The sequence below is a fragment of the Ranitomeya imitator genome, chromosome 1 (genome assembly GCF_032444005.1).
Source record: "Ranitomeya imitator isolate aRanImi1 chromosome 1, aRanImi1.pri, whole genome shotgun sequence".
Taxonomy (NCBI): Eukaryota; Metazoa; Chordata; class Amphibia; order Anura; family Dendrobatidae; genus Ranitomeya; species Ranitomeya imitator.
In genome coordinates, this window is record NC_091282.1 from 713489174 (window position 1) to 713515311 (window position 26138).

The 26138-nt window shown below is 43.7% G+C and overlaps 1 protein-coding gene across 3 annotated transcripts in view; it reads left to right on the forward strand.

The window, feature by feature from the left end:
• PLEKHD1 (pleckstrin homology and coiled-coil domain containing D1) overlaps positions 1 to 26138 on the forward strand; it is a 64143-nt gene that overhangs the window by 22103 nt on the left and 15902 nt on the right. For all 3 annotated transcript variants that reach the window (XR_011314159.1, XM_069732352.1, XM_069732357.1), the window contains 7 exons: positions 9426 to 9517; positions 9845 to 9897; positions 10742 to 10836; positions 14980 to 15073; positions 19742 to 19914; positions 22688 to 22820; positions 24029 to 24173. Coding sequence is in view for 2 of the 3 variants with exons in the window: in XM_069732352.1 (XP_069588453.1) it covers positions 9426 to 9517; positions 9845 to 9897; positions 10742 to 10836; positions 14980 to 15073; positions 19742 to 19914; positions 22688 to 22820; positions 24029 to 24173 (785 nt within the window). In the remaining variant the exon portion in view is untranslated. The remainder of the gene's footprint in view (positions 1 to 9425; positions 9518 to 9844; positions 9898 to 10741; positions 10837 to 14979; positions 15074 to 19741; positions 19915 to 22687; positions 22821 to 24028; positions 24174 to 26138) is intronic.

The window sequence follows — 26138 nt, forward strand, 5'->3', positions numbered from 1 at the left end:
TGCGGCTTACTTTTTCTATCAGTTGGCGGGACCACCCCCGGAAAATGCTGACCTGGTATGATACGAGCACCCTCAGTTCCGGAAGTACTGGGGCCCGCTCCTTCCCTCGTGCCAAATATCAGGGCCTTAACCACTACCTCCTGGAACTGAAGGTACGACGTATCAGTGTGTCGTGCACATCGTGACAGCAGGAAAGCGTTGAGCATTGCCATTTGTACGATGTACACGGACAGCTTTTTGTACCACACCTTGGCCTTCCTCAAAGCACTGTACGGTTGGAGGAGTTGATCGGAGAGATCAACGCCCCCCATGTTTTTGTTGTACCCCTGTACACAGTCCGGTTTGCAGACCTGTGTTGAGGTACCCCATACACTGCTGAGGGCACTGCCATCACCGTGTATGGTGGTCAAGAGAAGGACATCCCTCTTGTCCTTGTACTTGACCACCAGCAGGTGGTCGCTACATTGGGCTTTGCTCTCACCTTTTCTGAGCATCTGCCCAAGTAGCGTCTTCGGGAGGCCTCTCTGAATTTTGCGGACAGTACCGCAGGCTGCGGTACCTCGCGCAGAGAGGGATTTGTAGAGTGGGATGCTGGAATAAAAGTTATCGGTGTAGAGGTGATAACCTTTATCCAGCAGTGGGTGCACCAAATCCCACACAATTTTCCCACTCACTCCCAGGATGGAAGGACACTCAGGCGGTTCAATCCTGCTGTCCTTCCCTTCGTACACTCTAAAGCTGTAGGTGTACCCTGAGGTACTCTCACACAGCTTGTAGAGTTTGATTCCGTACATGGCCCTTTTGCTGGGCAGGTATTGACGGAATCTGAGCCGCCCCTTAAAATGAACCAAGGACTCATCCACACAGATGTCCCTTTTGGGCACGTACACTTCAGCAAACTTTTTGCTGAAGTGTTCGATGACCGGCCAAACTTTGTACAGACGGTCAAAATTGGGGTCATCTCGTGCGGGACACCGTGCATTATCGTTGTAATGCAAAAACTTATGGATGGCCTCAAAACGCGTCCGAACCATGACCATTCGGAACACTGGAGTGTTATATAAAATATCTACACTCCAATATTGCCGAATTTCTGGCTTCTTCACGATCCCCATATGGAGGACCAGGCCCCAAAACTGCATCATTTCAACTGCGTCCACAGGAGACCAGTTAGAAAATGATGAACGGGGGTTTTGCTGCAAAAATTGCCGAGCATACAAATTAGTTTGCTCCACCATGAGGTTAACGAAAGCCTCAGAGAAAAAGACTTTGAAAAAGTCTATTTCTGTGAGGCCGGTGGTGTCAAACTTGATTCCTGATTCTGCCACAAAATCGGGAATCAGTGGCTCGTTATTTTCGGGGGACGAGGTCCATATGGGGTCCGAAGAGGGTCGCGCTGGTTCATTTTCAGGAGTGGGCGCTGCCTGATCTTCTCTCCTGGGGCGTCTGCGTGGCGGTTCCGCAGGACCCAAGGAGGAAGATGAGGAGGAGGAAGAGGATGAAGAATCTGAAGAGTAAAGGAATGTGGGATCCTCTCCCTCGCTATCAGTGTCGGAGGCAAGGAAAGCATATGCCTCCTCCAATGAATAGCGCTGCTGTGACGAACGGGACATTTTTTGTGTGATTATGGTGCTTGGGTGTAATATTTATTGATAACTGTGTATGTGTGGGGGGGGGATAGTGTTTGGTGCAAACTATTCTGAAAGGAAAAAGCTAAAGGGAAAAAAAATACCTGTAAAAGGAAAAGTCTAAAACAGCAGGCCCTAGCTCTGATAAGTGAACTGCGTCACTTATCAAAGTTCAGCGGCTGCTGGGTGTGTGAACGGGGATGTGTAAAAAAAAAAAAAAGAAATGAAAGGCACGGGTTCAGACGCAGCGGCGGGGTGCGTGGATGGGGATGTGGGAAAAAAAAAAAAGAAATGAAAGGCACGGGTTCAGACGCAGCGGCGGAGTGCGTGGACGGGGATGTGGGAAAAAAAAAAAGAAATGAAAGGCACGGGTTCAGACGCAGCGGCGGAGTGCGTGGACGGGGATGTGGGAAAAAAAAAAAAGAAATGAAAGGCACGGGTTCAGACGCAGCGGCGGGGTGCGTGGACGGGGATGTGGGAAAAAAAGAAAAGAAATGAAAGGCACGGGTTCAGACGCAGCGGCGGGGTGCGTGGATGGGGATGTGGGAAAAAAAAAAAAGAAATGAAAGGCACGGGTTCAGACGCAGCGGCGGGGTGCGTGGACGGGGATGTGGGAAAAAAAAAAGAAATGAAAGGCACGGGTTCAGACGCAGCGGCGGGGTGCGTGGATGGGGATGTGGGAAAAAAAAAAGAAATGAAAGGCACGGGTTCAGACGCAGCGGCGGGGTGCGTGGACGGGGATGTGGGAAAAAAAGAAATGAAAGGCACGGGTTCAGACGCAGCGGCGGGGTGCGTGGATGGGGATGTGGGAAAAAAAAAAAAGAAATGAAAGGCACGGGTTCAGACGCAGCGGCGGAGTGCGTGGACGGGGATGTGGGAAAAAAAAGAAAAGAAATGAAAGGCACGGGTTCAGACGCAGCGGCGGAGTGCGTGGACGGGGATGTGGGAAAAAAAAGAAAAGAAATGAAAGGCACGGGTTCAGACGCAGCGGCGGGGTGCGTGGACGGGGATGTGTGAAAAAAAAAAAAGAAATGAAAGGCACGGGTTCAGACGCAGCGGCGGAGTGCGTGGACGGGGATGTGGGAAAAAAAAAAAAAGAAATGAAAGGCACGGGTTCAGACGCAGCGGCGGAGTGCGTGGACGGGGATGTGGAAAAAAAAAAAAAGAAATGAAAGGCACGGGTTCAGACGCAGCGGCGGGGTGCGTGGACGGGGATGTGGGAAAAAAAAAAGAAATGAAAGGCACGGGTTCAGACGCAGCGGCGGGGTGCGTGGATGGGGATGTGGGAAAAAAAAAAAGAAATGAAAGGCACGGGTTCAGACGCAGCGGCGGGGTGCGTGGACGGGGATGTGGGAAAGAAAAGCGAGCACGAGTGTTGATCGGTGAACTGCGTCACCAATCAACGCTCGGCGGCTGCTAAATTTGGGCACGGACGGACGCGGCGCAAAGTGGGGGTGGAGGGGGAAGGGGAAGGGGGGGAGGGGTAAGGGGGGGGTGAAGTAAGATCGGGCCGGGATCGGGGATGAACACTTACGGTTGTAGTCTCTCTTCTTTCTTCTGTCTTCTTTCTTCTGTCTTCTTTCTTTAGCAAGAATTGTGGTGTCACAGGCTACTGTGGCACCACAAGTCTCAGCACAGGAGGGCATCTGTCAGCGTGACCGCTCTTCAGGAATCCTCACCAAGTGTGAGGATTCCTGAAGAGCAGTCAGACAGGTCAGGGACAGGTGAGACAGGTCACAGAGCGGTCACACCGCTGCTGTGACCTGTCATTGGTGGGATCGAATGATCACATCGATCCCACCAATCAGAGGTGGCCCTGGTGACGCCGGTGTCGCTAGGCACCAGCCTATGATCGGAGCTCACAGCTCCGATCATAGGCAGGTCACCGGCAGGTCACCAGCAAGTGACCGGCAGGTGACCGGCAGGTCACCGGCAGGTCACCATCAGGGCACAGCGCGGGCACACCGCTGCTGTGCCCTGATTGGCAGAGCTGCAGGAGGTGGTGGGGGAGGTGGCAGGCAGATGAGGCTGGATTTCCAAGCAGGGCACAGCGCGGTAACACCGCCGCTGTGCCCTGCGATCGGCGCGATCGACGGCGATCGATGTGATCGTCGATCGCGCCGATCCGGCGGGACTGTTCCTGATTGGCGCGATCGACGATCACATCGATTGCGCCAATCACAGCTGCAGGATCCGGAGCCTTCCTCAGCTGCCCTGCGGCTCCGGATCAGGCACTTTCAGGCAGGGCACAGCGCGGTAACACCGCCGCTATGCCCTGCGATTGGCGCGATCGATGTGATCGTCGATCGCGCCAATCCGGGGGTTTTGGCCGGTGCCTGGGTTGCCAGGCACCGGCCCCAGGATCGAGTACATCGGTACTTGATCCTAGCCTGGAACCTCACTGTTTCAGCCAAGCTGATTGGCTGAAACAATGAGAAAGGCTGTGATTGGCTGTTCAGAATTGAACAGCCAATCACAGCGATCGGGAGGCGGGGGAGGGGACGCCATACCCCAGGATGCCGAGGCCATCTTCCCTGAGGTAAGATGGCGTCGGAATTTTAATGTGATCACCGCGACTTAAGTCGCAGTGTCGCATTAAAGGGCATGACGTACTATCCCGTCCCTGATCATGGGGGCCCACCCCACCTGGACGGGATAGTACGTCTGATGTCAGAAAGGGGTTAAATGATCAAAACGCCAGAATTACTTTTTTTTGGTCACCGCTACATTGCAATAAAATAAAATAACGGGCGATCAAAAGATTGTATCTACACCAAAATGGTATCAATAAAAACATCAGTTCGGTGCGCAAAAAAATAAGCCCTCACCCAGCTCCAGATCATGAAAAATGGAGACGCTACAGGTCTCGGAATATGGCACCATTTTTTTTTTTACCAAACTTTGGATTTTTTTTTCACCACTTAAATAAAAAAGAACCTGGACATGTTTGGTGTCTATGAACTCGTAATGACCTGGAGAATCCTCATGGCAGGTCAGTTTCAGAATTTAGTGACCATGGCAAAAAAAAACCAACAAACTGTGGAATTGCACTTTTTTTTGCAATCTCACCGCACTTGGATTTTTTTTCCCATTTTCCAGTACACGATATGTTAAAACCAAAAGTAAAAAAAACGAGCCCTCACATGACTATATTGACTGAAAAAAAAAAAAAAAAAGTTATGCCTCTGGGAAGAAGGGGAGCAAAAAAAATGAAAACGCAAAAACTAAAATACCTCTGGTCGTTCAGGGGTTAATCTACAGTGTGCATATTTCAATAAGAACAAGAGAAAGCATTACTTGAACATAACAGATGAGTTTAAACTTTGACAATGTTGTATGTTCACATGAAGTGGTAATAGAGCAGCAAACTATGTTAATTATCTCTGTCACAAATTTAAAAATACCATTGGCTCTCTAAAATTATCTTAATGTCTCTATGCAATATAAAACACTAGGTTTTTTTGGTGCATTATTTTTCTATTCACTAACATATATATATATATACAGTTAGGCCCAGAAATATTTGGACAGTGACACAAATTTTGTCATTTTAGCTGTTTACTAAAACATATTCAAGATACAGTTATATGATCAATATGGGCTTAAAGTGCAGACTCTCAGCTTTAATTCACATCCTAATTGGAGTGAAGGTTTAGGATTTACAGCTCTTTAATATGTAGCTGCCTCTGTTTAAAAAGACTAAAAGTACCGTAATTGGACAATTATCTTGAAAGCTCTTTAATGGGCTGCATGGGTTATTCCCTTGTTGATCTATCATCAATTAAGCAGGTAAAAGGTGTGGAGCTGATTCCAGGTGTGCATTTGCATTTGGAAGATGTTACTATGAACCCAAAATATGCGGTCAAATGAGCTCTCAATGGAAGTGAAGCAGACCATCATTAGGTTGAAAAAAAAAAATCCATCAGAGTAATAGCAGAAATGTTAGGAGTGACCAAATTAAAAAGACCTGGAAATCCATGGAAGACAACAGTGGTGGAATATTACAGAATCTTTTCCTTGGTGAAGAAAAACCACTTCACACCAGCCACCCAAATGGAAAACATTCTCCAGGAAGTAGGTGTTTCAGTATCGAAATCTACCATGAAGAGAAGACGTCATGAGAGCAAATACAGAGGGTTCACCACAAACCATTAACCCTTTTCCGACATTGGGTGTAAATTTACGCTGACGTCGGACTCCCTCCCTATGATGTGGGCTCTGGAGCTGAGCCCACGTCTTTCCCGGGACATATCAGCTGTTTTGAACAGCTGACATGTACCCGGAATAGCCGCAATTGGAATCATGATCCACCCGTGGCTATTAACCTGTTAAATGCCACTGTCAAATACTGACAGCCGTATTTAACTCACGCTTCTGGCTGTTATGATGCGGTGGTTTAGGAGCAACATGGAACGAGCTCTGAAGGAAGTGGTAACTGTACTGACCGCAGTCCCTAAGCTTAACACAACACTAGAAGTAGCCGTGGGATGCTCCTAACTCTCCCTAGGCACCTCATCACAGCCTAAGAGCTAACTACCCCTAAAGATAGAAACAGGAAAACTATCTTGCCTCAGAGAAAATCCCCAAAGGATAGATTAGCCCCCCACAAATAATGACTGTGAGTGGAGAGGGAGAAGACATACACAGAATGAAACCAGGATGAGCACAGGAGGCCAGTCTAGCTTGATAGATAGGACAGGATGGAATACTGTGCGGTCAGTATAAAACACTACAAAAATCCACGCAGAGTTTACTAAAAATCTCCTGACTAAAGGTGTGGAGGGTAAATCTGCTACCCAGAGCTTCCAGCAAGACAGAATTAATTCATACTGATAAGCTGGACAAACATAGAAAGCACAGAACGGATAAGTCCACAATCTGTGAACAGAAAAGAGCAAGCAAGAACTTAGCTTTGCTGAACTGGTCAGGATAACAGGGAAATCCAAAGAGATGTGAATGCAACCAGGAACCATTTACAAGTGGCACTGGCTGAAGGAAAGAGCCAGGCATAAATAGCCGAGCAGAAAAGACGATCAGTGGAGGCAGCTGCTGACAGCTAACTCCAAGGAGCAGCCCTACCACTTGAAACCACAAGAGGGAGCCCAAGAGCAGAATTCACAAAAGTGCCACTTACAACCACTGGAGGGAGCCCAAGAGCGGAATTCACAACATCTGGCCATCGGTCCGGAAATCCGCCCAGCGGTGACCCTGTCACGTGATCGCGGGTCACCGGTTCTTTGGCATGACAACCAGATGTCTCCTGGAGACCTCTATGGTTGTCGGTGTCAGCTTGTTGTGAACATTGTCTGGTGTTCGGCGCTCATAGCAAGTGAGTAATTCTACTACATAGGAGTGATCTGATCATCACATCTATGTAACAGAGCCGATCGGGTTGTGGAAGCTTCTAGTCTCCCATGGAGACTATTGAAGGATGCCAAAATAAAAAAATAAGTTTTTAAAAATATTTAAATTTTTTTTTTTATAAAAGTTCAAATCACCCCCCTTTCACCCCAGCCCCATTCAAAATAAAAAAATAAAAACAATCAAACATACACGTATTTGGTATTACCGCATTAAGAATCGCCCAATCTATCAATTAAAAAAAGGATTAACCTGATCACTAAACGGCTTAGCAAGAAAAAAGTGGAAACGCCAGAATTACTTTTTTTGGTCGCCGCGACATTGCATTGAAATACAATAACAGGCGATCAAAATATCATATCTGCACCAAAATGTTATCATTAAAAACATCAGCTCGGCACGCAAAAAATAACCCCTCACCCGACCCCAGATCACAAAAAATGGAGACGCTATGGGTATCGGAAAATGGCACAGTTTTTTTTTTGTTTTGTTTTTTTTTACAAAGTTTGTAATTTTTTTCACCACTTAGATTAAAAGTAACTTAGACATGTTTGATGTCTATGAACTCGTAAAGACCTGGAAAATCATAATGGCAGGTCAGTTTTAGCATTTAGTGAATCTAGTAAAAAAGCCAAGCAAAAAATTAGTGTGGGATTGCATTTGTTTGCAATTTCACCACACTTTGAATTTTTTCCCATTTTCTAGTACACGACATGGTAAAACCAATGGTGTCGTTCAAAAGTACAACTCGTCCCGCAAAAATAAGCCCTCACATGGCCATAGTGACAGAAAAATAAAAAAGTTATGGCTCTGAGAAGAAGGGGAGCGAAAAACGAAAAGGCAAAAACCCAAAAAAACTTTGGCCGTTAAGGAGTTAATCAGTCTTAAAAATAGAAAGCCCAGATTAGACTTTTCCAGAAAACACTTCTAAAGAAGCCAGCCAGTTCTGGAAAAACATTCTATGAACAAATGAAACTAAGATTCATTTTAAACCCCTTCATAACCTTGCAATTTTCCATTTTTGCACTTCTGTATTTTCCTTCCCTTCTTTTAAGAGTCATAACTTTTTTTTCCCCAGCCATATAGCCGTATGAGGGCTTGTTTTTTGCATGACGAGTTGTACTTTTTAACGACACCATTGATTTTTACCATATAGTGTACTGGAAAACCGAAAAAAGTCCCAAGTGCAGAGAAATTGCAAAAAAAAAGTGCAATTCCACAATTGTGGTTTTGTTTTTTATTTACCATGTTCACTACATGGTGAAAACAACCAGGAAATATAATTCTCCAGGTCAGAACAAGTATGCAGATACCAAACATACATAGGTTCTTTTTTATTTAAGTGGGGAGAAACAAATTCTAAAATTTGTAAGAAAACAAAATTGTCACCATTTTCCAAAACCAGTAGTGTTTTCATTTTCGGGACCTGGGGATGGGTGAGGGCTTATTTTTTGCTGCCTGAGTTGATGTTTTTATTGATACTATTTTGTGGTAGATACAATCTTTTGCATTTTATTGTATTTTAGCGGCTGCCAAAACAACATAACTCTGGCATTTTGATTATTTTTTCTTGTTTACCGATCGGATTAACTGTTTTTATATTTTGATAGATCGAACATTTCCAAATGCAGCGATAGCAAACGTGTGGAGTTTTTTTTGTTTTAGTTTCAATGGTTTTGATTTTTGCTTCCTTTCTTCCCAGAGCCATAACTTTTATAACTTTTTTATTTTTCCATCAACATGGCCATGTAAGGGCTTGTGTTTTGCGGGACGGTTTGTACTTTTCAACGACTCCATTGATTTTAACATGTCATGTTCTGGAAAATGGGGAAAAAAAAAGTTCCAAGTGCGATGAAATTGCAAAAAAAAGTGCAATTCCACAGTTTTTTTTTTTACTTTGTTCACTAAATGCCAAAACTGACCTGTCATTATTTCCGGGTTATTATGAGTTCACAGACACCAAACATGTATAGGTTATTTTTATATAAGTGATGAAAAAAAATCCAAAATTTGTGAAATGGGTGGGATTTGCAACAAGCTTCCGGCCAGCATGTGTTAAATGCTGCTGCTAGTGATTGACAGTGGAATTTAACAGGTTAACAGCCGCGGGTGGAGCGTTAAAGGCACTTGATGGCTGATTAAATCAGCTATCAAGTGCGGGGAAAGATGCAAGCTCAGCGTCGGAGCCAGCATCAAAGGCAGGGACATAACCTTTGACGTAACAGGATGTCAAGGGTCATGATGGAGTTAAATAAAAAATAGTCACTGTTCAAATATTTCCAGACCTAACTGTATACCCTAATGTAATGATTGTGATCAACCGTATATATAAAATGCTTAGTAGCTCTAGGCAGTTTCTTCATTGCCTGATAACTGCCATCATGCATGGCAGTGGAGGCACAAAGTTCTAATGCATATTCCTTTACCTCCTCGTAGGACCTGGCAGAACGCCCAGCTGGGCGAGGCAATGATCGGGAGCTTGGAGGCTCAGGGCCTGCAGCTAGCCAAGGAGAGACAGGAATATTTTGGTTGGTGGTCATTATAGTATAACATTTTATAAAACTCAATCAAAATACTACTACAATGTGTTTAATATGAATTTAGAATTTCCAGTTTCTGAAAGGAGACCTCTGTCCTGGAGATGTCCCTCTATACTTGTCTTTTTGCTATAGGAGCCTATGTGCGTCTTATCCTATTGTATCCTATACAATGAGATAGGTCACAGCTTTGTGTTGGGTATATCTGCTGAGACATCTTCCCAAAGTATCTATGATGATGTGAAGAGAGAGTCACTGACTTGTGCTAGTATTTCTCTTTTTATTTCACTTCTTTGTCTTTGTTTTTCTTTCTTGTAGACAAACTGATGGAGGAAACAGAAGAACTGTGTTCACAGCGCGAACAGAAAGAGGTGATAAAACCATTGTGAAATAATGGATTTATTCTATTACCTTTTATTTCCGACTAGGCAGGTTTTCTCTGTACACGACACACTGCCGTAACTACCCTTTGAGATGCAAAGTCCTCTGCATCTTTGCGGTCTGTTTTTCCATCAAACCGATGAGCCAGCCTGTAGCGCAGTTATAGTATAAGTCAGTTCTGTTTTTCCAGAAGTCCCAATTACTTCAGTAGAAATTGACCAAACTTGGCCGCCATATTAAACACCCGGTATGTGTCGGATATTTCATTAGGCCAGTCTCACACGTCCAGATAATTCCGGTCCCGGAGAAAACGGTATCGGAGTTATCCGTGTCCGTGTGCTCACGTAGGCCATCCGTGTGGGATCCGTGTGATGTCCGTGAGTACATTTTTAGGGTCTGTGTGCTGTCTGTGTGCTGTACGTGTGCTGTGCGTCTGCTGTACGTGTGTCCGTGTATTGCAACAATTTTTACAATTTTAACCCTATGACAGGAAAAATGCACACGGATTGCACACGGACAGCATTTGTGTGCGGTACGTGTTTACACAGACCCATTGACCTTAATTGGTCCGTGTGATCCGTGCACTCCCACGAAAACTGACACGTCTCCGTGTTTTGCAAATGGACACACGGTCCGTGAAATCACGCTGACATGTGCAGAGACACATTTATTTTAATGTGTCTATGTGAGTCAGTGTCTCCGGTACGTGAGGAAACTGTCACCACACGTACTGGAGCCACTGACGTGTGAAACTGGCCTCAACGTGATTTTTAGCTTGACTGATATGACTCTCGTTACACGGATTCACTTATCACTTATATCTTGTTTCCATAGGAGCTGGAAAAAATAAATCAGGTTCTGGAGACTGAAAAGAATCGGTTTGAGGATCTTGTACAAGAGCTGAGAATGGAGCAAGACAAAATCAAGCAGTTAAGTTTCTGATTCCAATCACTTTTATCACTGCTGCTGTCTAAGTAAATCATGTTTCTAGTGAATCCTCCCCTACATATACAGGTCTGTAGAAAAGTAAAGACAATCTTCTTACTTGCACAGCTACAACACATGCACACACCAATATTGTCTACAATGGAAACTGGTGATGTCTGCAGAAAATTTTATTTTGACGTGATTGTCTAATCTTCTGAATGAACAGCCATTATGGGCAGCACGGTGGCTCAGTGGATAGCACTGCAGCCTTGCAGCGCTGGAGTCCTGGGTTCAAACCCCACCATGGACAACATCTGCAAAGAGTTTGTATGTTCTCTCCGTGTTTGCGTGGGTTTCCTCCGGGTACTCCGGTTTCCTCCCACATTCCAAAGACATACTGATAGGGAATTTAGATTGTGAGCCCCATTGGGGACAGCAATGTTAATGTGTGCAAACTGTAAAGCGCTGCGGAATATGTTAGCGCTATATAAAAAATAAAGATTATTATTATTTATTATTATCCACCCTCTTGGGGCTACGTAGATTCCGCTAAGAGTTAGGCTGCTGTTACACTAGCAGTATTTGGTCAGTATTTTACATCAGTATTTGTAAGCCAAAACCAGGAGTGGGTGATAAATACAGAAGTGGTGCAGATGTTTCTATTATACTTTTCCTCTGATTATTCCACTCCTGGTCTTGGCTCACAAATACTGATGTAAAATACTGACCAAATACTGCTAGTGTGACGGCAGCCTTAAAGAATATACTTATTTTTGCTCTAGTCTCCGTGACATCTTTGACTATTGACCTCAGAATGAGAACAGTCACAAAACGTGCCCATCTGCTCCATCATCTGTGCCCACAGCTGTTATATAGCCTACAGCATTCCCCTTATTGCCCCACTGGACAATTTCTTTAAAGGGAACCTGTCACCCCCAAAATCGATGGTGAGGTAAGCTCACCGTCATCAGGGGCTTATCTACAGCATTCTGTAATGCTGTAGATAAGCCGCCGATGTTACCTGAAAGAGGAGAAAAAGACGTTAGATTATACTCACCCAGGGGCGGTCCTGCTCCGATGGGTGTCTCAGGTCCGGAACAGCGCCTCCCATCTTCATTCCATGATCGCCTCTTCTGGTCTTCATGCCGCGGCTCCGGCGCAGGTGTACTTTGTCTGCCCTATTGAGGGCAGAGCAAAGTACTGCATTGCGCAGGCGCCGGAAAGGTCAGAGAGGCCCAGGGCAGACAAAGTACGCCTGTGCCAGAGCCGCGGAGTGAAGACCAGAAGAGGACGTCATGGAATGAAGATAGGAGGCGCCGGAGCGGACCTGAGACACCCATTTGACCAGACTGCAGCGGGACCGCCCCTGGGTGAGTATAATCTAACCTCTTCTTCTCATCTTTCAGGATACATCGGGGGCTTATCTACAGCATTACAGAATGATGTAGATAAGCCCCTGATGACGGTGAGCTTACCTCACCATCGATTTTGGGGGTGACAGGTTCCCTTTAAAGAAGAACCTTTTTACTAGCTAACCCTGTGTAAATGTTTATGTAATTGTGGTAATATACTTATCGATCGCTGTCTTTCCTGTTTCCAGCACAGCTCTGGTCCTCTTCTCACTTATGTGACTTCTATGCCGACTTAGAGGATCCCACTGCGCTTTGTGTGTGAGATGTAAGTTACTGTTACAATATTGTGTCACGATCTTAGGCTCGATAGACTTACATTGTCAAAACACCTTTCGGCTCACACGGAGCGCAGTGTGATTCAGCAAATCAGAATAGATGTCATATGAGTGAGAAGAGGACCAGAGCAGCGCTGGAAACGGGAAAGGCAGCGATCAGTAAGTATACTATTGCACTTACACTACATTACACACATTTACACAGGTTTAGCTAATAAAAACATGTTGGAAGTGCTTCTTTAAGTTTCAAAGAGCTTCAAAGTTTCATATACAGGTCCTTCTCAAAAAATTAGCATATAGTGTTAAATTTCATTATTTACCATAATGTAATGATTACAATTAAACTTTCATATATTATAGATTCATTATCCACCAACTGAAATTTGTCAGGTCTTTTATTGTTTTAATACTGATGATTTTGGCATACAACTCCTGATAACCCAAAAAACCTGTCTCAATAAATTAGCATATCAAGAAAAGGTTCTCTAAACGACCTATTACCCTAATCTTCTGAATCAACTAATTAACTCTAAACACATGCAAAAGATACCTGAGGCTTTTATAAACTCCCTGCCTGGTTCATTACTCAAAACCCCCATCATGGGTAAGACTAGCGACCTGACAGATGTCAAGAAGGCCATCATTGACACCCTCAAGCAAGAGGGTAAGACCCAGAAAGAAATTTCTCAACAAATAGGCTGTTCCCAGAGTGCTGTATCAAGGCACCTCAATGGTAAGTCTGTTGGAAGGAAACAATGTGGCAGAAAATGCTGTACAACGAGAAGAGGAGACCGGACCCTGAGGAAGATTGTGGAGAAGGACCGATTCCAGACCTTGGGGAACCTGAGGAAGCAGTGGACTGAGTCTGGTGTGGAAACATCCAGAGCCACCGTGCACAGGCGTGTGCAGGAAATGGGCTACAGGTGCCGCATTCCCCAGGAAAAGCCACTTTTGAACCATAAACAGCGGCAGAGGCGCCTGACCTGGGCAACAGAGAAGCAGTACTGGACTGTTGCTAAGTGGTCCCAAGTACTTTTTTCTGATGAAAGCAAATTTTGCATGTCATTCGGAAATCAAGGTGCCAGAGTCTGGAGGAAGACTGGGGAGAAGGAAATGCCAAAATGCCTGAAGTCCAGTGTCAAGTACCCACAGTCAGTGATGGTGTGGGGTGCCATGTCAGCTGCTGGTGTTGGTCCACTGTGTTTCATCAAGGGCAGGGTCAATGCAGCTAGCTATCAGGAGATTTTGGAGCACTTCATGCTTCCATCGGCTGAAATGCTTTATGGAGATGAAGATTTCATTTTTCAGCACGACCTGGCACCTGCTCACAGTGCCAAAACCACTGGTAAATGGTTTACTGACCATGGTATTACTGTGCTCAATTGGCCTGCCAACTCTCCTGACCTGAATCCCATAGAGAATCTGTGGGATATTGTGAAGAGAAAGTTGAGAGACGCAAGACCCAACACTCTGGATGAGCTTAAGGCCGCTATTGAAGCATCCTGGGCCTCCATAACATCTCAGCAGTGTCACAGGCTGATTGCCTCCATGCCACGCCGCATTGAAGCAGTCATTTCTGCCAAAGGATTCCCGACCAAGTATTGAGTGCATAACTGAACATTATTATTTGATGGTTTTTTTGTTTGTTATTAAAAAACACTTTTATTTGATTGGATGGGTGAAATATGCTAATTTATTGAGACAGGTTTTTTGGGTTATCAGGAGTTGTATGCCAAAATCATCAGTATTAAAACAATAAAAGACCTGACAAATTTCAGTTGGTGGATAATGAATCTATAATATATGAAAGTTTAATTGTAATCATTACATTATGGTAAATAATGAAATTTAACACTATATGCTAATTTTTTGAGAAGGACCTGTATGAGAATTAACTAAACTCGCACAAATGTAGGGAACCTGTAACTCTAAGTATTGGGTCTATGCAGGTTTTCAGTCTCAATCAGGAAGAATATTTCTATCCTCTAAGAGCAATCAGAGATATTGAAAATTATAATATAGAAAAAAGAATTAAACTGTATAAGGACAATTTAAAGGGAACTTTCACCAGGTTTTTGCTACCCATTTCACAGCAGTATGATGTCGGGTCAGAGACCCTGATTCCAGCGATGTGTCTCTTACTGGGTTGTTTGCTGCAGTTTTGAAAAAATACAGTAACTGTTTTACCTTTTCCAAAGCTAGCAGTTCTCTGAATGCTGAGCTGGGTATAAGCCCACCCACACCACTGATTGGCAGCTTTTTGTGTACACTTTGCATAGGCAGAAATCTGCCAATCAGTGGTAGAGGTGGGGTTATACAGAGACCATACAGTCCATGTACTCTACTTCTAATAGTGTCACTTTTGCTATATTCTCATTCTCTGCTTCTATTGTTCACTTTATGTACATGTAAAACTTTCCATATTTCCTGAGTTTTTTTCACAACACTCTGATTTTAGGGAGCTGGATGTTACTGTACATTGTCTGAAAGGAGTAGGAGAGGAGAAACTAGAGCTGTGCAGCCTCACAAAAAATTTGCAGAAGACCATGGAGGTAGGTTCTTCATATTAGGATCAGTGATGATCATAAAAATCTGCTGTCAGTCCATATTATATTTACTATCCGTCACATGGCCGTATAAATCAGAGTGGGATCAGGATGCAGTGCATGGACTGGACGGCCGCTCTCTCGACCAAAACGTGACAGCTTCATGCAGCGCTGCCACTAGGAATTTCGGGGCCCCATACTGGCAAAATTTTGGGGCCCCCTTGAGACTCTGCCCAGGCTTCACCCCAGCCCGGCCTCCATCCCTCAAACTGTCCATAGTCAAAAGATTTTTTAAGCTGCCACCATGATAATGTCAGGCCCTACTCTACTCTAACCTATTAAACATTTGTTAAAATATCCAATACAATTTAGGTATATTTTTATTTATTTTTCAATTTTTAAAATGACCAATAATATCACATACAGGGGACAAATACCACCACACAATGTCCAGCTAACATATTACCACAACGCAGTGACCAAATATCAGCACCTACAAGGAACAAATACCGCCACACCATGGTTGGACAACATATTATCACTACATAGTGACCAAATAGCACATACAAGGAACAAATACCAGCACACCATGTCCAGAACACACATTACCACCATATGAAGACCAATAATACCATATACAAGGAGCAAATACCACCACACCATGATCAGACCACATATTACCACCACACAGTGACCAAATAATAGCTCATACAAGGAATAAAGACCGCCACACCATGGCCGAACAACATATTACCGCCATATAGTGACTGAATACTACAATACTGATCAGTAATAAAAAACACAATACTAATATCACCATAAGTGCCATTATACACAGGAGATCTGTACTTAGTATGCAGTGTCAGTGTACAGTTAATACAATGATCACCGGTGACATTATACACAGCAGCTCTGTATATAGTGTATAATGTAAAGGTAATACAGTGATCACTGGTGACATTGTACACAGGACCACTGTATATAGTATACAGTGTATAGTGTCAGTGTATAGGTAACACACTGACTCACCAGTGACATCTCTAGGTAAAGTCCTTCATCTTCACTTTTAATCTTCATCCATCACAGACCGCCGTCACTTCATCCAGCCAGGGCTCGTCTCTGCAGGAAATAACAGTTATCTAGAGCACCGCTTTAAGAACACATTACTTTTTTTTTCCCAATTTCTAAACTACACCAGATGAAGAAAAAAAGCGACAGTGTTGCTCTGCACAGTAACAGGACTGCACACCCCTCATTTAAAACAGTATCCTCAAAAAAATAAAATAAGTACATCACTGTAGTAATAATATCCCTTAATTAGCCCCTATGGTAATAATATCCCCCATCCTGACCCCCGTGTGTCTCATTCCTGGCACCAGCCATAGGTTCTCCTATCCTGCCCCCATATGATCTCCCTATCCTGCCCCATCTGTCCCATGATCCTGCCCCATCTGTCCCATGATCCTGCCCCATCTGTCCCTTGATCCTGCCCCATCTGTCCCTTGATCCTGCCCCATCTGTCCCATGATCCTACACCATCTGTCTCCATCCTGCCCTATGATCATGCCCCATCTGTCCCGTGATCCTGCCCCATCTGTCTCCATCCTGCCCCATAATCCTGCACCATCTGTCTCCATCCTGCACCATGTTCCTGCCCCATCTATCTCCATCCCACACCATGTCTCCATCCTGCACCATCTCTCCATCCTGCCCCTGTGTCTCCCATCCTGCCCCTGTGTCTCCCATCCTGCCCCGGTGTCTCCAATCCTGCCCCATCTCCATTCTGCCCCATGTCTCCAATCCTGCCTCATGTCTCTAATCCTACCCCTTGTCTCCATTCTGGCCCCTGTCTTTCATCCTGTCATCGTGTCTCCCATTCTGCCCCCTGTCTCCATTCTGCCCTTTGTCTCCAATCCTGCCCCATGTCTCCATTCTGCCCCACGTGTCCATTTTGCCCCATCTCCAATCCTGCCCCCTTGTCTCCAGTCTGCACTTTGTCTCCATTCTGCCCCTGTGTCTCCATTCTGCCCCGGGCAGGATGGAGACACATGGTCCATGTGTCTCCATCGTGCCGGTGAAACATTGCGGTTTGGCGCTTTCGATAAAAATAATTAAGAAAAAAAAACCTTTCACCCTTTCTTCCTACCTGGCCACTCTCCTGTGGCAAAGATCCCTCTTGACGTTCCAGCGCGCACTTGCTGGCGAATGACAATGATGTCATACGCCAGCGACGTGCATGCTGACATCAGCTGCAAGCCTCCGATTGGCTGGCGGCTTTAACCATTGCCGTGCGGGCCCGCATGGACCTTCAAGGCAATAGAGTAACTGAACCTGTGTCTCGGACGTAGGTTCAGTTACTGTACCGACAGAAGCCTGCCGCTGGGGCCCGGGCCCGATCCCACTCCGATTTATATGGTCGTCTGACTGCGCCATAATAAATATAATCTAGCTACAGCAATACAAACTCAATACCGGTACTAAACCCTTTAGCTGCCAGGTTTTTTTTTTCGTCTTGTTTTTTACATTTTGCACTTCTCGTGGCCAATTTTCACACTTTTGACATATACAAATAAAATTTAAATGACTAAATAAGAAATTGAATTTGAACCCCGTCACTGAAAGTAAACAACTGGCACACTGTCAAAATGCCGCTTGGCACCTTCTGGCAATCAAACTGCTAAAAGTGTGACCGAAACAGAAAATGAGTTACATCACACTACCATAAAATAAAAGTTTGGCATGTGCAGACTCCATACATACCACCTAGGCATATTTCTACATTTTGTATATTTTTATAAAATCAGCAGAAATTGAGAAACCAAGAATCTAGTTTTATGCAGGAAGATTCAGATGTGGCACGTGTTACTTTACATAACAATAACTTAGAAATAGCTTTATGTATCCCAGTAACTCTATTTATAATATTTTTGTGACACATTGTACTTTACATTAATGATACATGTAGATAAATAAGTTTTAAATTGAACTCACCTTTGTAATTGGCCCCCAAAAATTTTTAAAACATTTTTAATTTTCAAACTTTTAATAGGTCTGCTCTTAAAAGGTAACCACACAAAAAGTACATAATTCACATTTAGCCTAGTTCTATTTTGTATGGAAATAGTTTTTTACATTTTCCTTTTTTGGGGGGACATGAGATTTTAACGATATGTGCATTTTTTTTCTTGAGATTGTTAAAACCGATGAGCTTTCTATTTGAGAAACTCTCCTTCTTTGGGAAATTTTTTAATGATTTTTTTTTCCATTTCCTAAAGCGCTTTTTTTTTTTTAGCTGCAATCCATTTTGAGATCTGCCCATTATTAGTCAGTCAGGATGACTCTTGACAACTGTGTTTTGCACTCTACAAGGAGATACATCCTTGGCAGGAAAAGGCTTGAAGAAGTTTAAGGAGTAAAGCAAAGTGAGAATTGATACCTAAGAATGGATTATAAAATACTATTTTAACCGCTTACGGATCACCAATAAACTTGCCCATCCAACTCCTACTCTGCAGTGGCATTCAAAGGTGTCACTGCAGAGTAGCACAGCTACACACATGATCGTGAAGCTGCAGAAGCTGGGATTCAGCCGTCATAGGCAGCTGGAGTCCCCATAGAGAAGGCAGAGATGGTTGTATACACAGCACTAAGCAAGCTATGTGTATGCAGTATTGGAAACGCTGACGCCGCTTCCGCCGCTATACACAACGATCATGTCATCATCGTTATGTATAGGAATGGAGGAGGATCTGCTGGGTCATAGGAGACTCGGACAACTCTGCTATCCAGCACGGAGAATGCATTTCCCCTGCAACTGGGGCTGATATACCAGTCCCACTTATATGAGAAATAAGATGAAAATACAATATTTACATTTTTAGATGCACCCCCCAGGCTGGTCTTTTATGTCCTTATGGTAATAATAATAATAAAAAAAATAATAATAATAAAAATACCACTGTCAATCCACATTGCGATAAAAAAAAATAATTGCTACAGAATGGAGAACAAATTTTAAAATATACTGTAGTGGTCCTAAAAAAAAAAACAAATGGAGGAAAAAAGAACATTGTTTCCCTTATTGCCCCAATATCAGCACAAAAAAAAAGAAGATAATAAACGATAATATGACTGGGACATAAAAATGAAGCCTCATGTGTCATGAAAACAAAAAAGGCAGAAAGATTACTTCTGTCTCCAAATGAGAAATTTTTTTTTACTGCTCATTTATGAAAAAAATACAAAAAATGTGCCTGGTCAGGAACGGGAGTAAATGACCCAACCTTAAACTGGTTAATAAATTATTTCATGGACCAAGACACCCGATCTCGTGTCAAAGATGATTAAAAAGTCCAGGTTCATTTAACACACTGCCATTTTTTTTTTTTAACACAACTGTATTTTTGTAAACTATTGTGGAATGGAAAATGTTTGATCTCTGCTCAGGATTTGCCATTAGTCTTCTTACGTCTCTTTGGTACCCGCACAAAATGTTAGCATCCTGCACTAGTGACTTAAAGGAGCCTGTTGACTCATCGATTACATGTGCCATAAATAAATGTCCATTTGGTCCCAGCATTCAGACTCCTTTAATAAATAATACATGTAACCTAATACATAAATGTTGACTCTTTCGTTTTTAATACGGTGCACATATTTATTACTTATTGATAGGAGCTCTCTGTGGAGAAGCAGAAGGCTCTAGCTATATTGGAAGCCTGTCAGCATCCAGCTCATGCAGAAGGCAATCGCGTGGAGAATCTTAGGCCAGGTGTACATGGCAACCTGCAGCAGATCGAGAACAAGATGCAGAAATTGCTAGGGGAAAAGCTTCAGGCTGAAAGCAGGTGCGTGGAGTTTGTGAGACCAGAACCAGTGCAGAATAGTGTTTAAAGGGACTCTGTCACCTGAATTTGGCGGGACCGGTTTTCGGTCATATGGGCGGAGTTTTCAGGTGTTTGATTCACCCTTTCCTTACCCGCTGGCTGCATGCTGGCCACAATATTGGATTGAAGTTCATTCTCTGTCCTCTGTAGTACACGCCTGCGCAAGGCAATCTTCCAGAGTGTCATGCGTCTGTGCTCCGATTCTCTCGCCCAGGGAGGATCGGAGCACAGCTGCGGAGGAGGCGGAGAAATGAATTTCTCCATCTCCTCCATTGCTGGGGTCCGCTTATAATGCACAGCACTCGGATGATATCCGAGTGGTGTGCGCTGTCTCACTCGCACCCATAGGCTTATATGGGTGCGAGTGAGCCGAGAGTTTTCCTCGATCCGAGACAATCGCAGCATGCTGTCATTGTCTCGGACCGAGGAAAACGGCCGACAAAAAGTCGGCTGCTGGGAGCTGCCCCATAGCTTAACATTGGCCCGAGTGCAATGCGATTTTTTTTTTTTTTTAATCACATTGCACTCAGCCGTTTAAAACGCCAGTGTGACGCTGGCCTTAGACATAGGACTGTACCAATTATGGTCACCGTGAAGAGGCGGGATGGCTTTCGCATTTTTTTGATAAAAAAAAAACCTGTTATCTAAGTAGCATATATTATTTTCATGCACTATGCTGTTTATTTATTTTTACTGCAGGGTATTTAATCATTCTGTTTCTGGCTTTGTTTTTTTATGTTCAGTGGCCAGTGTGAACGTGCCCTTACATGCTGCATGCACACCAGTTTACATCCCAGTTCACACCTTTGCGTTTTTCCCATAGGAATCAACCATACAGCATCTGATTTTTATGGATACGATGCACTTCTTTAACATAGGGAGATAAAATACAGACATTATTGTTATCTGTTAAAGGGAAACTGTCCCCCCAAAAATCGAAGATGAGCTGCGGCCACCGGCATCAGGGGCTTATCTACAGCATTCTGTAATGTCTCCTGAAAGATGAGAAAAAGAGGTTAGATTATACTCACCCAGGGGCGTGTAAGAGGACTTGTTACTGGGACAAAAGGGCCAGAGTTGCTCTTTCTTTATTTCTGCTGCTCCCCTGATTATTCAGTTTTTTTTTTTTCTTCAAATCCATCATACGGTTCCAAAGATCTGTGACGTTATTTTTAGTGCTAATTTTAAATGACTTTACAAGGAGGCTTGGCTCACAGGGTAATTATGCAAGGCAGTCTAAAACCCCCCCCAGAGAATCCCTTGAGTCACGCTCCCTTATAAAGACCAATAATAGCACTCAATAAAAAAGGCCCATATCTGTGGAACCGTATGGTGTTTAACCCCTTCACGACATGCCCCGTACTAGTACTGTCGTGTCTCCACCTTTGATGTGGGCTCCGGCGCTGAGCCCACATCAAAGTCGCGACATGTCAGCTGTTTTGTACAGCTGACATGTGCGCACAATAGCGGCAGGTGGAATCGCGTTCCACCTGCCGCTATTAACCAGTTAAATGCCACTGTCAAACGCTGACAGTGGCATTTAACTACAGCTTCCGGCCGCGCGGCCGGAAATGCGCGCATCGCCGACCCCCATCACATGATCGGGGGTCAGCGATGCGTTGGCATAGTAACCTTGAGATCTCTATGGTTACTCATAGCAAGCCTGCAATTCAGCTACATAGGAGCGATCTGATGATCGCTGCTATGTAGCAGAGCTGGTCAGGCTATGCCAGCTTCTAGCCTCCCATGGAGGCTATTGAAGCATGGCAAAAGTAAAAAAAAAAAAAAAATGTTTTTAAAAAAATATGAAAAAAAATATATATAAAAATGTAAATCACCCCCCTTTCGCCCCATCCAAAATAAAACAATAATAAAAAAATCAAACCTACACATATTTGGTATCGCCGCGTTCAGAATTGCCCGATCTATCAATAAAAATAAGCATTAACCTGATCGCTAAACAGCGTAGCGAGAAAAAAATTGAAACGCCAGAATTACATTTTTTTGGTCGCCGCAACATTGCATTAAGATGGTATAACGGGCGATCAAAAGATCTTATCTGCCCCAAAATGGTATCGCTAAAAACGACAGCTCGGCACGCAAAAAATAAGCCCTCACCTGACCCAAGATCCCGAAAAATGGAGACGCCACGGGTATTGGAAAATGGCGCAATTTTTTTTCGCAAAGTTTTGAATTTTTTTTCACCACTTAGATAAAAAAGAACCTAGACATGTTTGGTGTCTATGAACTCAGAGTGACCTGGAGAATCATAATGACAGGTCAGTTTTAGCATTTAGTGAACCTAGCAAAAAAGCCAAACAAAAAACAAGTGTGGGATTGCACTTTTTTTGCAATTCCACCACACTTGGAATTTTTTTTCCCGTTTTCTAGTACATGACATGGTAAAACCAATGGTGTCGTTCAAAATTACAACTCGTCCCGCAAAAAATAAACCCTCACATGACCATATTGACGGAAAAATAAAAAAGTTATGGCTCTGGGAAGGTGGAGAGCAAAAAACGAAAATGCAAAAACGAAAAAGGGCTGCGTCTTGAAGGGGTTAAAACAAAAAAGAACAAATCTGGATTTCTCAGGGGAGCAGCAGGAATAAAACAGCACAAACTTGTGATGGGTCCCCTTTAAACTGGTTAATCTTCTAAATAATATTTAATAAGTCCATACTTCTGTAACATGTATTGAATTTCCGTATATTGTACTTTAATCTACTCCTCAGGATGAAGGAAAATGAAGAGCGGTTCAGATTATTGGAAGAGGAGAGGGCGTTCTACGTTTCTGAGTCTCAGGCCCTACAGAACTCATTAGCTGAACTCACAGTGGAGAAAGAACAAACAGAGAAAGAGTTAAAGGTAAAACCACGACTAATGCTAGAGTTAAATAATAGAAATGTGTTCATGTGCCACCTGTGACATAGAGATGGACGTCAGCTGCTGGCCTCCGATTGGCCAGTGGTGTGAATTGTAGTGCATGGAATCAGAGGGTCTCTGCACCGAAAACATTTCAGCTGCATTTGCGTCTGAGGATGCACTGTTGTGAATTCTGTGGCTGAGTTCACTTCTGTGGTCACAAGTGGTATTGCAGTCTCTGGGCTTCCTCCCTCAGGTGTTTTGGTGAGCTCGTTGGCTGCCTTGCTATTTAGCTCCACCTGAGTCTGTCTTCCTTGCTCCTTGTCAATGTTCCAGTGTTGGATCTGAGCTACTGCATCTTTCCTTGGGCCTGCTGCTCTGCTAGATAAGTGCTTCTAGTTTGTTTTCTGTTTTTTCTGTCCAGCTTGCTATTAACTTTTGCTGGAAGCTCTGAGAAGCAAAGGGGTGCACCGCCGTGCTGTTAGTTCGGCACGGTGGGTCTTTTTGCCCCTTTGCGTGGTTTTCGTTTTAGGGTTTTTTGTAGACTGCATAGTTCTCTTTGCTATCCTCGCTCTGTCTAGAATATCGGGCCTCACTTTGCTGAATCTATTTCATTCCTACGTTTGTCTTTTCATCTTGCTAACAGTCATTATATGTGGGGGGCTGCCTATTCCTTTGGGGTATTTCTCTGAGGTAAGTCAGGCTTGTATTTCTATCTTCAGGCTAGTCAGCTCCTCAGGCAGTGCCGAGTTGCATAGGTAGTGATAGGCGCAATCCACTGCTGCTTATAGTTGTGTGAGGATAGATCAGGTACTGCAGTCTACAGAGATTCCACGTCTCAGAGCTCGTCCTATTGTTTTTGGTTATTGCCAGATCTCTGTATGTGCGCTGATTACTGCACACTGTGTTGCCTGATTGCCAGCCATAACAATGCACATCCAGATGAAATAGGTGCTGCGTCGGTGGGCCCCCCTCCAGCACGGGCCCTGTCGTGGTCGCACCCTCTGCGACCACGATCATTATGCCCCTGATTATATTAGACTACAGTAGATTGTCCATACAAGTGTCGTTTCAGTTTTTTTCATTTCTGTCATTTAATTAGTGTTTTCTCACAATACGTTTGTTAAAAGCATCTTTCTCACAGTGGAGATGTTCAGTGATGTCTGAGACTATTTACATCTAGACTAATGCAATTCTATTTTTTCCATCAGCTGCAGTTGAAGGTTCAGCTGGACCTTGAGCGGAAGCTTCATGAAGCGGAGGAGGCTTTAAGGAGGCTTGAAGCTGGCTTGAATTCCAGCATCTTAAACCAAGACAAAGAGGAAAAAATGAGGGCAGACGTCAGTCATCTGAAGAGTAAGTGTAAGACCCATAATTTTTCACAAGAAAACGGTTCAAGTTTCATCAGTGCTTTGGATCTGAGTTTCATCAGTCGTTTTTCAGTGTGAATTTTTACTTTCAATGATTTTCAATTATGGAAAAAAAATGACAAAACTTCTCCTATAGATTATAATGTTAATCATGGACAGCACGGGACTGTATACTGATGCCATCCGTGTGCTGTTCATGATTTTTACAGACCCATAGACTTGTATTGGTAATTTAGATCAATGACTCTGATAAAATCGGACATGTGAATATCTGTATAATCTATAATGGGAACGTGTTCTATCTGCGAAAACTGCAGAAAACTGTGAAAACTACAGATAGACCACGTATGTGACTTACAGACATCTGAATGTGGCGTAAGGTAGACAAAGTGTTGTAAAGTTGTAGTCCAAAATATCAAATTGATTTTACGTCTGATTGATTGAACTAATTACTCGTAATGGCATGTGAGGTTTTTATTCCTATACACTTTAGATAGATGTCGGCCAAATAACAGTTCAGCTGATTGGATGGCAAATATCTCGCCAGACTTTCCCATATACAGGAGCACTCGCTCTGTCAATTGCGCCTGTGTTCTCCATGTCAGAGCCGCTGCTGGACATCTCTGGTGGCGGTGTATATCTTAGGGAATAAAAGAATTAGCAGTCTGGAATTAGACATGTTGGATCCTTATCTCCCCAAACAACAACTGTTAGGTGCCCTCATAGTTATTAGACTGTCGGCTGAACCCATCAATGTTGGCAAGTTTGGTCGACATAAGTCTAAAGTGTGTGGGGGCTTTTAGGCTGGTGTTATCCACCTGTAGTATGGTTCTGACCCTGGTGAAGTATTTCATACTTCATACTGTGTCACTGGTGTGCAACAGTATCTAAGAGCGCATTTGCCTAAAGCTGTTGTGGACAGCCAAATTGAAATCCTGTGCCACTAATTGGGGAAATAGCTCAAAAGAATTAATGCCAGGATACTACTCACCATACTGAAATGTGACAGATATGTATACAAGGCCTGGGTGAAAGGCCATAATGGTCACCAGACTTTCCCCAGATTGATTTTACCTTTATTATGAAAGATTAGGTATATTCAAGAAAACTATTAAAAGTTGATAAAAGCCAAACCCATCATCTTTCTTCCATCTCATTTAACGCCCCTACCCAATCTATTTATTACTATAAACGACATCATACTTTCCTGCTGCCTCAGAGTAACCCTTGACTCTGCCATGCCTTTAAAATCATACATCCAAGCCCTTACCACCTCCAAAAATATTTACAGAATTTGTCTTTTCCTCAACTCTCAATTTACTGAAATATTAGTGCATGCCCTCATCATCTCCCGCCTCCACTACTGTACCATCCTCCTCTGTGGTCTCCCAACTAACAATTTTACAATCTTGCGCTTTTCTGTTCTTCCTTAACTCTGATGTCCAATTAATCCACCACTCTCCTTGCTACTTGTCCTCCTCTCCTCTCTGCAAATCCCTTCACTGGCTCCCAAATTCCCAATGGTAACAGTCTAAACTACTAATAATGACCTACAAGACCGTCCATAACCTGTCTCCTCAATATGTCTCCTAAGTAATCTCCTCATACCTTCCCACACATAATCTCTGGTCCTCACAACACCTCCTCTCCTCCACTCTATTACTTTCCTTGCCCAAGCACCTTCAAGACTTCTCCCAAGCATCCCCCATCCTCTGTAATTCCATGAGCAAACACGTCCGATTATTCACCATACTCGTGACCTTCAGACAAAACCTAAAAACTCATCTCTTCAAGAAAGCTTATAGCCAGCAATGACCCCACCCACTGTCATTTCACCATCACTGGAGCTCCAGCAACCCCCAAACCTACTGTCTCCTTCCCATTTTTCCTGGTAGACTGTAAAGCCACAAGGGCAAGGTCCTGTCACCCTTTGTGCCAGTCTGTCACTGTT